The following is a 15,910-nucleotide window of genomic DNA, read 5'->3' on the forward strand; positions in this document are numbered from 1 at the left end:
GGATGATTGACACTCGAGCCCTCCCCCTGCGCCCATTGGAAAGCACTGAGAAGATTCGAGAGATTTCTGGAGCGTCCGCGTTCTCGAACACTCCCGTCACGACGTATATAAGCGCCACTAGCGTAAGGCACGCGCTAGGTTTCGGATCTCCCAAAGCTCACTGACAGCTGAGGAGAGGAGTCACACAAGCTTTACGGAGAATCGCTAAATCTAATTCACTCTAATAAACCATTCAAGGTAAGGATATAGAATTAGAATAACATCCCAATTCGTCTTTATTTGACTTATTTGGTCAAATTAACGCGAGTGCTGTGAGAATATTCGACGTTTATTCGCGCCTCTTTCATTCGTAAACATTGTTTTGACAGTTGAGATGCTGCTGCACATTTACACGGCGATTTTTATATCGTATCTTAACAAATACGAAATACATTTGAACTTCAAACGTGTTTATACCTCACTAGGTTGTTGTTATTATATTCTGCATGAAGTGCTAACGTTAACGTACTTAGATGATGCGGTGAATAAGTCCTCAGACCATCTGGAGTTGATCAGTTTTACCTCAGAGGATTTTCATCAGATTAAACGAGGCTGATAGAAGATACACGATGGATAAATGTGCTTTCGAGGAAGTGGATGTCATTTTTATACATGCATGCTCATGTTAATATGTGCGTTTTAAATATCTGATTATTGTACATGCATACATTCAGACGACGTTGTTGTTATTAAAGTAAGTTATGAAGTTTAAAAGAATGCACGAAGTGAATTAGTTGCATTATAGTGTCTCATATACATATATATCATAAATGCTTGCACAGTGAGAACTCTATCACAGAAGTGATGTGCTCCATATTAATGCACGTTGAGTTTGGTAGGTTCTAGAAGCTCGTGATGACTCTCTATATCCAACAGGAGGCGCTCGAGTTCGTACAAGCTGTTCCCAAATCAAGAGAAATCCCTCCAGCTTTGTGCGGGAGTCAAATATATTAATAGAATTATTGCAAAAGCTTGCTATGAGTCCTCTAATGTTTTAGGAAGGTTATGCATATTGAATACTAATGCATTATGGATAATAACTCAATGTAATAGCAGACTTGACAAATCTCAAATATAGTGCATATGTTATAATATATATATTTTTTTGTTTGTTTGTCGTGCACAGATGCCGGAGGCACATGACCAGCCGATGGAGGAGGAAGCAGAGACCTTCGCCTTCCAGGCTGAGATTGCTCAGCTGATGTCTCTGATCATCAACACCTTTTATTCCAATAAAGAGATCTTCCTCAGGGAGCTCATCTCCAACTCTTCAGATGTATGTAACTGTGTAATCAAAGACTGAGTGATAGTACAGCGAGTATTAGTAATATAGTAATAACAATAGCAACTTTTAAGTGTGCATAAAAGTGTTTGAAAATTTGAAATAGCACTTCCAAAAATTTTATTTGCTGTTAAACTTTTTTTTAAACAACCTAATTTCTAAGTTATTCATAATTACAAAAAATAAATAATTTAAAATAATGTAAGATTTTATGTAGGCGCAAACACTGCTTCAGAGAAAAAGTGTTTGCATATTTTTCTGACGCAATTTTTACTTCATAGCTACATTATGATTATGATTGTTATTAATATTAATGACTGTTTAGTTAAAAAATAAGTATTTAAAAAAGTAATAATAATAAAACTATAATTAAATCATTTTTTAAACAATCATATTTATTATTTAGAATAAGTACATTTTGCTTCAGTAAATGTGTTTACATTTAAGCAGTTTTACTTACTGAAAAAATTACTTTGGCTTCATGCTATTTTTTTTTAGATAGATTATTGTTATTTTTATTGACTGATGAATCAATAATACAGAACAAAGAAGCACTTTGCAAGCAATTTAACAGAAGGTGTTTTTAATGAATTTTATGAATTCAAATGAATTAAAAATATTTTAAAAAAATTAAGCAATATAACAGAGTTTCAAATTAATAATTATAATTATATTTTTTTTAAACAATTGCATTTATCCTTCAGGATTTTTTTATTAGGTACAAGTGCATTATTTTTATTGATTGTTGTATCAGTAATAAAGAAGCATATTGCAAGCAATTTAACAGAAGGTGTTTTTTAAAAATACTAATACAAATGAATTTATAATTAATATAAACCTATTGAAAAATAGCATGTAGGTTTCATGTATTTTTCAAGTAAATGTTACTTTAGAAAAAAATGTTAACATAATAATAATTGAAGGATATGTGCCTTTTTTTTGAAAAGTGATTATTACAATTACATATTGTTTAGGCAGAACAATTTTTTATTTCATTTTTAGTTAGTAATTAATACAAAAATGAGCAAGCTTTTTTAATTGATGCAAATTAATTACAATGTATATAATTATAATATTTAAACAATTGCATTTATCCTTCAGGTATTTTTTTTTTATTAAGTAAACATTGCTTTAGTGAACGTATTTACGTTTAAGCAGTTTTACTTTCTGAAAAGCAAGCAATTTAACAGGTGTTTTAAAAAAATACTTATACAAATTAATTTATAATTAATATAAATCATATTATATTAAAAAAGTATTTTTCAAATAAACAATACTTCAGAAAAATGTTTACATAAAAATAATTGAAGGCTATGTGGCATTTTTTTAGACAATAATAAAATAAAAAAGCAATATAACAGTGCTTTTTAAACTTCTAATACAAATTAAAAATTATAATTAAGTCATAAGTGTAGCTTAAAAGTTTATTTCATTAAGTAAACATTACTTCAGTAACAACGTTTTGTTTTTAAAAGTAGCTTTCAAGTAAACCTTGCTTCAGTAAATCATGTAAACAGCCAGTAATGTAATTAATAAAAGATGCATTACATTTTTTACCTTCATGTCTTAAGGCTGCTCAAATGATCTAATGAAACGGTATAAAATAAATGAAGTATTCCTTCTGTTATCCATCAGGCTTTGGACAAAATCCGCTATGAGAGTCTCACAGACCCGAGCAAGCTGGACTCAGGGAAAGACCTCAAAATCGAAATCATTCCCAACAAACAAGAGCGCACACTGACCATCATCGACAGCGGCATCGGCATGACCAAAGCCGACCTCATCAACAACCTGGGCACCATCGCCAAATCCGGCACAAAGGCTTTCATGGAGGCCCTGCAGGCCGGAGCGGACATTTCTATGATCGGCCAGTTCGGGGTGGGTTTCTATTCCGCCTACCTGGTGGCCGAGAAAGTCACGGTGATCACCAAACACAACGATGACGAGCAGTACGCCTGGGAGTCGTCTGCGGGCGGATCGTTCACCGTTAAAGTGGACAGCTGTAAGTGACGTTTCATTTTCGTTGAAATACTGAATGCCAGCTGCAACTGAAGGTAAATGGAGATGATGCTTGTTTCTATAGCCGAGCCGATGGGTCGTGGAACAAAAGTGATCCTGCATTTGAAGGAGGATCAGACAGAGTACATCGAAGAGCGACGAATCAAAGAGATCGTGAAGAAGCACTCGCAGTTCATCGGCTACCCCATCACACTCTTTGTAAGTCACTAAAAACATAAATGTGACCCTGGACCACAAAACCAGTCATAAGGTTAAATTTTACAAAACTGAGATGTGTATATATAGTATGAAAGCTCAGTAAATATTCTTTCTATTGATGTAAGGTTTGTTAGGATAGGACAATATTTGGCCGAGATACATCTATTTGAAAATCTGGAATCTGAGGGTGCAAAAAAATCAAAATCCTGAGAAAATCACCTTTAAAGTTGTCCAAATTAGGTTCTTAACAATGCATATTACTAATCAAAAATTACATTTTGATACATTTACAGTAGGAATTTTACAAAAAATCATCATGGAACATGATCTTTACTTAATTTCCTAATGATTTTTGGCATAAAAGAAAAATCCATAATTTTGACCCATACAATGTATTTTTGGCTATTGCTACAAACATACCCCAGCGACTTAAGATTGGTTTTGTGGTCCAGGGTCACAAATGTAAAAAAGGCATTCCCACACTTTTTTGGTCATCCAAACCACTTTAACCTAAAACTTGTCCCTCTGAGATTAAGTTATTATTTTCAGTAATTTAGCAAGACATTTGCATGTTTACACTATGTATGTTGATTGATGACATGCAGCTAAACAAATATTTATTTTTAAATATTTCTTGAATATACTAATTAAATATTTCTAATAAATATATTTATTTTTAGTCATTAAATATACATTTTTTTTTATATTAAATATAAAAAATATTAATGAAATATAATTCAAAAAGTGTTTTTTTTACATTAATGTCAGTAATCTTTATGCGTCTCAGATGTTGTTTAATGACATGCAGCTAAACAAATATTTATTTTTAAATATTTCTTGAATATACTAATTAAATATGTCTAATAAATATATTTATTTTTAGTCATTAAATATAAAAAATAAATGAAATATAATAAAAAAAAATGTTTTATTAACATTAATGTCAGTAATGTTTATGCTTCTCGGATGTTGTTTCATGACATGCAGCTAAACAAATGAAATATTTCTTAAATACTCAATTATTTACTTTTATATATAAAATATACATAAAATATACTCAATAAATTAAAATTAAATTGAAAAGAAATATTTCAGTAATTTAGCAATATTAATTGTTTTTCTGATGTTGACTAATGACATTCATTGAATTAATTTCTTAAATTGATTTTTTTTTATACTACTTAAATATTTAATTTAAGTATTTCTTAAATATACTAATTAAATATTTTTTTTAATAATTTTTAAAACTTATTAAATAGGAAAAATGTCAAAATATAATAAAAACATTTCAATTTAATAACAAATTCATGTTTACACTTCTCCGATGTTGATTAATGACATGCAGCTAAACAAATTAAATATATTTCTTAAACACACTTTTATAAAACATTATATTAAATATATAAATTAAATTTTTATAATTGAAAATGTGTAGTTAATAGATTAAGTTTAAATTAAAGCTCATATATTTAACTACACATTTTTATGTTTAACAATGTTTAAACAAATTAAATATTAATTTTTTTAATATTACTTAAATTCACAAATAATTTTTTTCTATATATATCTTTAAGTGTTTTTTTTTTACTTTATTTTTTTATATTTTAATGTACTAATTAAATATTTCTAATATCTTTCAAGTTTTTTACTTTTATTTTAAAAAGAAAATATTACATATTTTAAGAGTTTAAAATGTTATTAAATATAAAAAAAATAATTTGTATAATTTAATAAATTAAGTTCTTTGATGTTGGTTAAAGGACCCATGACATGCAGCTAAACAACTTAATTATTTTTTAATGTTTCTTAAATACACTAATTGTAAAAAAACAAAACATTTTTATTTTATATATATATATATATATATATATATATATATATATATATATATATATAAAAAATACAAAAAAATATAGTTAATTAAAATTAAATTGAGAATAAATATTTAAAGAATTTAGCAACACATTCATGTTTACATTTGTTTGATGTTAATTAATGACACAGTGAATTAAATATATATTTCAATATACTAATTAAATATTTCTAATATCTTTTTTTAATTTAAAAAGAAAATATTAAATATTTTAGGAATTTAAAAATGTGTGTAATTAAAAATGTATAGTTGTTAAATTATCTTTAAGGGTAATATTTCAGTAATTTAACAACATATTCACTTGTTTACGCTTCTTTGACACCAGCTAAAGCTCACGACATGCATCTATCCTCGCAAACATTCACTAAGAATCTTGACACACATTTGTGTAGATTTATGAGTGTAGAATTATATCCAAACACACATTTAAATGGACTAACTTAACTCTAGATGGCACATTGCCTAAAGACACTAGTTCAGTAGAATGTTTAAAGCTGTAAAGTCTTTAGAAAAGTAAAAAAACATTTCTAAATAAGGAAAACCACTTGTTTTATCTTCATATTAGTTATTTAAGCAGTCCATTTCTAATGATCAAATCTTCTTGTCGGTTTCAGGTGGAGAAGGAGCGTGACAAGGAGGTGAGCGACGACGAGGCAGAGGAGGAGAAGGAAAAGGAGAAAGAAGAAGAAGAGGAGGGCGACAAGGACGAGGACAAGCCCGAGATCGAAGACGTGGGATCAGATGACGAGGACCACGATGACAAGAGCTGCGACAAGAAGAAGAAAAAGAAGAAGATCAAGGAGAAGTACATCGACCAGGAGGAGCTCAACAAGACCAAACCTCTGTGGACCCGCAACCCAGACGACATCACCAACGAGGAGTACGGCGAGTTCTACAAGAGCCTGACCAACGACTGGGAGGACCACCTGGCCGTCAAGGTGACTTTTATTATATGTGCAGAAACAGAACAACACTTAAAGGAAAAGTTCACTTTCAGAACAAAAATGTACAGATCATTTCTTAACCATATTTTATTTTATATTTTTCGTATTTAAGTAAAAAAAAAAAAGTGTACACCAGTGATGCGCGGGTCAGTGTATAAACAACCCGAACCCGACCGACGTTTTCAACTAACCCACCCGCAACTCGGACCACACAAAACAAACAAGTAAATATTGTACCCGACCCGCTTCCTGACCCGCATGTTTAATATTTGCGACTGACACCAGCGATTATATGCGGCTATATGGTGGAGATACGTTCACTGTCAAACATCATTCGCCATTAATTAGGTAATTTTGTCTAAAGAAATGTTCTTGATTACAAGAAAAATGCAGATTGTTCTTGTTGTGATTTATTTAGTCTTTCCTTTATACAGATTTAAATAGTTCCGTTTTTCGAAGTGCTCTAAATTATGTCAGTGATTCTCCGATGTTAAATATGATCAAGAATTATTTTATTTCGATCTACAGTGTAATAAAAGTTAAGAAAAAGATTAGCCTATAGCCCTAAATATATGTGACCCTGGACCACAAAACCAGTCATAAGGTTAAATTTTACAAAACTGAGATGTATACATCGTATGAAAGCTCAATAAATAAGCTTTCTATTGATGTATGGTTTGTTAGGATAGGACAATGTTTGGCCGAGATACATCTATTTGAAAATCTGGAATATAAGGGTGCAAAAAAATCAAAATACTGAGAAAATCACCTTTAAAGTTGTCCAAATTAAGTTCTTAACAATGCATATTACTAATCAAAAATTACATTTGGATATATTTATAGTAGGAATTTTACAAAAAATCTTCATGGAACATAATCTTTACTTAATTTCCTAATGATTTTTGACATAAAAGAAAAATCAATAATTTTGACCCATGCAATGTATTTTTGGCTATTGCTACAAATATACCCCAGCGACTTAAGACTGGTTTTGTGGTCCAGGGTCACATTTTATTTCCATCTACAGTGTAATAAAAGTTAAGAAAAAGATTAGCCTATAGCCCTAAATATATAGAGACTACAAGCTTATTAATTTTTTCTGAACTTTTAACTTCTTCTAAAAATGATCAAGAATATTAAATGAACTTAATAGGCTAGGTTAACGAATTTTCTTATACAAACATAACGAATGCACTTCAAAACGAAGTTTTCATATATAAATTCAGGAATCACGAATATGACAAAAAAATATTATTTTATATTTGTATAGCTATAATAGTTGTATCAAACGAATAAGGAAATTAGAGTGCTTTGAATTTATTAAGTAATGTTTCATTTTGTTCTGGAAATGTAAAGAAAAAATACAGTTTTTACTTGGAATTCATTTTTAATCCCTGGTTTTAAACAAGCATATACATGAGATCATTTATATATTATTGCTTGAATAAACGTTTAAAAACAGTGCTAGAAATTGTATAATTAAGGAAGTTAAACAGACCTAGGCATTTGAAAAGACATAGTGAAATGTGTCTAATAATTCCAAAAAGACAGAAACATTGGACATAATCAAAATATTTGAGACATTTATTAGGAATACCATTTTCTTAACAATTAAGATGTTGCTTGTGTTTATCCAGTCTAATCGAAGTGTGCGTCTCTCCCCCGACTTTCCCAACAAAAATCCCACCCCCTCTCAGAAAATACATAAAACTAACATTACTGAGCTATATGCATTTAAAAGTAGCCTATTAAAATGGTACAATGGCATTGCTCAGTTCAACGTGTTGGGAAATCGGGCATTTATTCAACAGTTAATAAAGCTCAACATTCAAAAGGTAAATATTATTCAGCCAATAAAGTGTAGGTCTATGTATTTCATAGAAAATTGTGTCTAGTTCTATATAAATTACAAAGGTTTAATTGGCATCTTTATTTCAAACGACCCGACCGACCGCGACCCGAATATCATTAAAAATATTTTTGGATGACTCGTAACCGCGGGCAACCGCTCATTTCGGATCAACCCACGCATCACTGGTGTACACTAACAGTCAAAAGTTTTTGAACATTACGATATTCAGTGTTTTTTTAAAGAAGTCTCTTCTGCTCACCAAGCCAGCAAGTATACTGCTTTTGCGCTCCAAGCTTTTGAATGGTGTAGTGTATAATGTTACAAAATCTTTTTATTTCAGATAAATGCTGATCATTGGATCTTTCTATTCATTAAAGAAATTCATCTTGAAATTACATATTGATAATAATAATAATACATGTTGGTTGAGCAGCAAATCAGCATTTTAGAATGATTTCTGAAGTATCATGTGACACTGAAGACTGGAATAAATTATTAAATGAATTAATCTTCACCGAACTCACTGAGGACAAAGAACACTACAAGAAATTCTATGAGCAGTTCTCTTAGAACATCAAGGTGAAAATTCACTCTCAAATATCTAATAAACACAGACATAAGCTTTTTCATAATTATGAAATGTTTCATCTATAGAGTCATTATTCAGTTTCATTTGTTCTTAATTCTGTTTTTTTTTTTAAAGTACTGCACTGATGTGTTCTTAAAACGTTATTTAAAAAATGTACTTTACAATTTAAACGTATATTTAAATATAGCCCTAAAATATTCAACTTCAGTTTAAAAATTGAAAATATAATTGCAAATACTAACTAAAAAAATTAAGTATTAAGTATTAAATATTAAGTATTTTAAAACCTTTTGCTAAACATAAAAAAATGTTTACAAGACATTAGTATTATTCAGCTCAATTAATTATCAAAGTATAATCTTAGATTTTATTATTATTATTTTTTTAATGTATTATTATTATTATTTTAATTATTTATGTCTAATTCTAATTTATTTATAATTCTTTATTTTATGTATTGTCATTATTTATTAATTTTTAACGCTGTCCCTTAAATGTAGATTTTCATGTTTATTTATTCTTACATACAATTTTATTTACTTTTTTTAACACTGTTCTTTGAATTTTAATTTTGTTTAAAATCTCAATGAATACTGTGATAAACCATTATACATGTGGAGTATTATTCAGAAAATATTTAGTTTGTATTAAATTACCTTTCTCCCCACTCAAAATAATTATTATTTTAATTTATTTGTTTTATGCATTATTATTAATGTTTAATTTAACACTGTGCCCTTAAATGTACATTTTCATGTTTATTTAAAAAATAAATTACATTTTAATATATATTCAAATAGAAAACAGTTATTTAAAATAGTAAAAATATTTTATTTTGTTATATTTATGTGCATTTTCTAAACCCATTCAATCAGACAAAAAAAAATTCAATTATATTAAACATGCAATATTTTTATTTCCTAAATAACTAACACCATGCAACATAAGCATAACATGCTATTGATCTAAATGCATTTTATTGCACCATTGCATATACTATTTAAAAAAACACTAAGCATTGCACATCGCAGTAAGCAGTACGCTAGTATTCTGTTCCAAACATGCACATTTCCTATTGCCAGAATTGCACTCACTCACTGTGTTTTTATTTCCTCACAGCACTTTTCTGTGGAGGGTCAGCTGGAGTTCCGCGCGCTGCTGTTTGTGCCTCGCAGAGCTCCGTTCGATCTTTTTGAGAACAAGAAGAAGAAGAATAACATCAAGCTGTACGTGCGCAGAGTGTTCATCATGGACAACTGTGACGAGCTCATCCCAGAGTACCTTAGTAAGCATCTCAATCCAACATAATCCTATCCATATAATGCAAATGCCAGCCACATTTCTAAGTATTGTTGGATAACCTTAAGACTCAGAGCTAAATATTTTGTCCTGTTTCTTTAATATGATCTTTCTTTTCTTCATCAGACTTCATTAAGGGTGTTGTGGACTCTGAGGATCTGCCGCTCAACATCTCCAGAGAGATGCTTCAGCAGAGCAAGATCCTGAAAGTCATCCGCAAGAACCTGGTCAAGAAGTGCCTGGAGCTCTTCACCGAACTCTCGGAGGACAAAGACAACTACAAGAAATACTACGAGCAGTTCTCTAAGAACATCAAGGTGAAAATTCACACTCAAATATCTAATAAACACACACATAAAACTTTGCAGTGCTTCAAGTCAAGGCTATAGATATTTCTACAGTGCTTTATGCAATAGAGATTAATTCAAAACAGCTTCACAGAGATAAACAGAACAACAACAGCATTATTGATGCAAAATTAACCACTTATTAAAACTATATTTCATCTGTGGAGTCATTCAGTTTAATTTGTTCTTAATGTTTTTTTTTTTTATTAAAACAGCATTGTGATTAAATACTGCATTGATGTGTTCGTAAAATTGTATTTGACAAATGTACTTTACAACTTAAATGTATATGTAAATAGTCCTAAAATATTGTTTTACTCATTAACTTGAAAATAAAAAATACTACGTTTAATTGCAGATACTAACTAAAAAATATTTTAAAAATTAAAAAAAATATTTAAATTTATATAAAAAAAATCTGAAATGTTTTAAAACATTTTATGCATTAATGACAATAGTATTATTCAGTTCAATGAATGACCAAAGTTCTTAATCTTAGATTTTATTTATTATTTACTTATTATTTTTGTTTTATTATTATTATTTTTTTATAACTATAATTTATTTATTTTATTATATAATATTATACAATATTATCATTGTCTCTTAAATGCAAATTTTCATATTTAGTTTAATATATTTATTATTATTTATGTCTTTATTTTTATATTAGATTTTATTAATTATATATTTTTAATTATTATTAGTATTTTATTATTTACTTTTAATTTATTAATATTAATTCTTATTTTTGTTTTATTATTGTTATTTTTTTATAACTATAATTTATTTATTTATTTTATTATATAATATTATACAATATTATCATTGTCTCTTAAATGCAAATTTTCATATTTAGTTATTTAGTTAGTTAATATATTTATTATTATTTATGTCTTTATTTTTTATATTAGATTTTATTAATTATATATTTTTAATTATTATTAGTATTTTATTATTTATTTATAACTGTAATATACTTATGTGTTTATTAAATATTCTTATATTTTTTACACTGCATTTTAATCTATCTTAAAACGTTTTTGCAACTTGTTACCAAAATAGCAAAAAATTAAATGTTTTAAAAATGTTTAAAAGACAATAGTATCAATTACCAAAGTTCAATCGTAGTCTTTATTAAATATTTATTATTATTCTTTTTATAATTGTAATTGATTATATATTTATTTATAATTATTTATTTATTATTAATTATTTATTTTTAACACTGTCCCATAAATGTAAATTGTCATGTTTATTTAATCATAGATTTATTTAACACAGTTTAAAGTCCCAATGCATACTGTGAACCGTTATACATGTGAAATATTATTTAGTCCCCCCACTCACTATAGTCTTGTGCTGTTAGCTGTAATTTAATCTATATTATTTTTTTTTAAATATTTAAAAATGTACAAGTTCTCTTTAAGTTGTTAACAAAGTAGCAAAAAAAAAAAAAAAAAAAAAAAAATATATATATATATATATATATATATATATATATATATATATATATATATATATGTATATGTATATGTATTTTTTTTTTTTTAGAAAACAACAATATCATTATTCAGCTTAATTTATTTCAATTTTTTTCTCATCCGATAGTGTCAGTGCCATCAAAGCAGTAAGTTTACTGAATATACTAATAAAGAACACAAATAAATGAACTATATTTTTCCTAAAAACAGCTGGGCATCCATGAAGACTCTCAGAACAGAAAGAAACTCTCAGAGCTGCTTCGCTACTACACATCCGCCTCTGGAGATGAGATGGTGTCCCTCAAAGATTACGTGACTCGCATGAAGGACACGCAGAAACACATCTACTACATCACCGGTACGGACGAATCGATCTCTCGTTGCATCGGGAATTATTATATTAGTGACTTTAACTAACATTAGTGTCCATCTGCTATAGGTGAGACCAAAGATCAGGTGGCCAACTCTGCTTTTGTGGAGCGCCTGCGTAAAGCCGGTCTGGAGGTGATCTACATGATCGAACCCATCGATGAGTACTGCGTACAGCAGCTGAAGGAGTTCGAGGGCAAGAACTTGGTTTCGGTGACCAAGGAGGGTCTGGAGCTGCCTGAGGATGAGGAGGAGAAGAAGAAGCAGGAGGAGAAGAAGTCCAAGTTTGAGAACCTGTGCAAGATCATGAAGGACATCCTGGAGAAGAAAGTCGAGAAGGTAAAGATCAACTGAAGCAAACAGAATAGTTCTAATGTAATGTTAATTGTTCTAAATTTAAAAGGCAGCTGTGTATAGTTTCATGTTTGAAAACCCAACATTAAAATTCATGTTATATGTAAAATAGTATTTGGAAAATATTTAGTTTCTATTGCATTTACATTCAATTACGTTCACTTACGTTCTCTACTGTTAGCTGTATCATTCATACCAGTTTTCTTTTTGTTTGTTTTAATCTAATTAAAATGTGATTTTATTGGTTTCTTTTTTTTTTATTCTTTATTTATTTTTAAAAAAATGTATACGCTAAAGACTCGATTTACAATGTAAAAATATTACAAATATATAAAAGTATTATTTAGCAAATGTTTAGTTTCTATTACATTTATATTCTATTATTGATTTATTTGTCTCTAATTTGTATTTATTTAAATTTTCAATTTAGTGTCGTTAAAAATCAATATATATGTGTATATATATAATATATATATATGTGTATATGTGTGTGTGTGTGTGTGTGTGTATATTCAGAATATTATTTGAAATTATTTAGTTTCTATTACATTTTAAGTTTTCCCCCAACTCATCTTTATTGTTTAGATCTATTTATTTATTGTCATTTCAGTAATTTTTTTATTATTATTATTAATATTTTAAACAATTTTATTTATTTAGTTTAGTCTTATATTTTAGGTATTTATTTTTAATTTTACAGTGTCCCTAAAATGTAAAATAGGTGGCTTTGTATGTTTTCCTTGTGTAAAGACATAATTTATTCTGTGAAAAACAAAATTAATATTATAAAAACATGCAGAATATTGTTTTAAATTTAGTTTCTATTACATTTACCTGTACTATTAACTTTATTAATTAGAATTTAATTTATCTATTTTTTTTATTATTTCAACAATTTTATTTATTTAGTTTAATCTTCTATTTTAAGTATTTATTTTTAATTTTACACAGTGTCCCTAAGATATAAAATAAGTGGTTATGTATGTTTTCCACGGATAAAAACCCAATTTATAATGTGAAATTTTTTTTTTTTATAAAAACAGGCAAAGTATTATTTTAAATTTAGTTTCTATTACATTTATATTTTTCCTCACTTACTATGGTGTATTATTATTTTTTATTTTAAGCTCATATTTATTTCAATCAAATGTTTACTTATTGTTGTTTGTTTTTAAAAATAAGATTCAGCTAAATATAGAAATTTAAGTATTTACACATTGTCTCTAAAATTAATAATATTATAAATGTCAAATATTATTTAAAAAAAAAAGTTTTTTTTTTTTTTTTTTTTATCTGTTTGGTTTAATCTTTCACACTGTTTTTCTCTTAACTTTTCGTAACTCTGTTCCCCAGTTTGAAACCCCTGAATGAATGATTGCATTGGTGCATCTACACATTAAATTTGATTGCTAACAGACCCATTTATTGCCACACCAGGTGACCGTCTCAAACCGTCTGGTGTCCTCGCCCTGCTGCATCGTCACAAGCACATACGGCTGGACGGCCAACATGGAGAGGATCATGAAGGCCCAGGCCTTGAGGGACAACTCCACCATGGGCTACATGGCAGCCAAGAAGCACCTGGAGATCAACCCGGACCATCCCATCGTCGAGACGCTCCGCCAGAAAGCAGAAGCCGACAAGAACGACAAATCGGTGAAGGATCTGGTGATCCTGCTGTTCGAAACGGCGCTGCTTTCCTCCGGCTTCACGCTGGACGACCCACAGACGCACTCCAACCGCATCTACAGGATGATCAAACTCGGATTAGGTGGGTCAACCAATGGGATTGCAATTGTAAAACAAGCATTTTAACCCCTTAAGAGCAGACACTGCAGGCAAACACAGTTTTTTCATGCACCTATCATGTTTGAGATTTTGGGCTTTTTGGTGTTTCATGAATTTTTTTACAGACTAGTGGAAAGAAAAGATCCAAAAGACACTCTTAAGTGTCTCTTTCATAGCACTTTATCTATTTGTGTCAATAGATTTAAATTACAATGCATATTTTTAAAGGCCAAGAGTTTTTTCTCCTACACTGAGCCATAAATCTCCACTTCAGCAGCACTTACACACATTTGAACTTGACGTTAAAATAATGGTAGGGGAAACACTGTCAGGTTTGCCAAAATCAGTAAAACATTCAAAATATACCAAAGAGATTAATAGTTTTTCTGACCATTTCAGGCATCGACGAGGACGATCTGTCCACAGAAGAGCCCAGCTCGGCTCCTATCGAGGACATGCCGCCGCTGGAGGGAGACGACGACACGTCTCGCATGGAGGAGGTGGACTGAGAACGGTTCATGTTTGTAGCTCTGTATAAAGATTTACTGTTGAGATTATTGAGTGTTTTTCTTGCACAGTTCCTGTTCATTCCAGTTTTGTTGGTTAAGCTTTCGGAGACCACTGGCCATGCCACATTCCCTTTTTTTGTATTCTTAAGTTGTGTATGCATTTGTTTTGTATTTATTAATTAACATTCCAATGTTAATTTCGAGTATTGAAGGGACTCTTATGTAAATTTCGACACTGATACTGTATTATTAATATGATGGGATTCAGAAATAAATCTTACCATATCAGATCATGTGATGCATGTGTCTTCATGATGCTCCGATTCTTCTTTCAATTGTTTAAAGATGCCAAGTATGCATCTGAATCAGTTGTGAACGAGTGGTTTATGAGTTTAAAAGCAATATTTAAAAAAAAAAAGAATAGATTTAAGATTGAATGCTTTTTTTAGGACCTTGACCATTTTTGGGTTCGGACATTATTCTCCTAAAAATATGACTGATACAGCAAATGAAAACATCCTGTCTGGACGTTAAAGTTAAAATGATATATTCTTATACTAACATATTTTTAAATAGTAATAATGTTTATTCATCCATCTTAAACATGAAAACGGTTTAAAAATATACAGCCAACTTATTTTAAACTTGCAAAAAAAAAAAAAAAAAAAACGTTTAAAAAATGTTAATGTAACAAATGTGTTTAAAAAATTAAAAAGCCTTATTTCAAAATGTTGGCAAAAAAAATCATATTTTAATTATTTATAAATTTAAAATGAAAAAAATAAAAATTATTAATTTTAAAAACAAAATTAAAAACACGCTGCAAAAAACTTTTTTTTTTTTTTTTTTAAATAAAAATATACATTTAAAAATATAAATTATACATTTTAAAAACACACATTACAAAAAAATTTAAATTTACAAAATAAAATTTAAAACCCTTGATATTCCTGAAGAGGTACCA

The 15,910-nt window shown here is 28.9% G+C and overlaps 1 protein-coding gene across 1 annotated transcript; it reads left to right on the forward strand.

The window, feature by feature from the left end:
- Positions 1-102: 102 nt before the first annotated feature.
- Positions 103-15,136, forward strand: LOC141348596 (heat shock protein HSP 90-alpha). The gene is made up of 11 exons (XM_073852872.1): positions 103-237; positions 1,166-1,315; positions 2,957-3,323; positions 3,405-3,538; positions 6,026-6,349; positions 9,916-10,081; positions 10,222-10,412; positions 12,137-12,284; positions 12,366-12,634; positions 14,087-14,420; positions 14,837-15,136. The coding sequence occupies exons 2-11, from the start codon at positions 1,166-1,168 to the stop codon at positions 14,944-14,946; spliced, it is 2,193 nt and encodes a 730-aa protein (XP_073708973.1). The 5' UTR covers positions 103-237; the 3' UTR covers positions 14,947-15,136.
- The last annotated feature ends 774 nt before the right edge of the window (positions 15,137-15,910 follow it).

The sequence above is a fragment of the Garra rufa genome, chromosome 13, assembly GCF_049309525.1.
Source record: "Garra rufa chromosome 13, GarRuf1.0, whole genome shotgun sequence".
Taxonomy (NCBI): domain Eukaryota; kingdom Metazoa; phylum Chordata; class Actinopteri; order Cypriniformes; family Cyprinidae; genus Garra; species Garra rufa.

Bases quoted from the DNA above. Each gene is read 5' to 3' on its own strand.
- LOC141348596 (XM_073852872.1), top strand. From the start codon at position 1,166: ATGCCGGAGGCACATGACCAGCCGATGGAGGAGGAAGCAGAGACCTTC. The intron at 10,413-12,136 runs GTGAAAATTCAC...TCCTAAAAACAG, and splicing joins AGTTCTCTAAGAACATCAAG to CTGGGCATCCATGAAGACTC. The intron at 12,635-14,086 runs GTAAAGATCAAC...TTGCCACACCAG, and splicing joins TGGAGAAGAAAGTCGAGAAG to GTGACCGTCTCAAACCGTCT.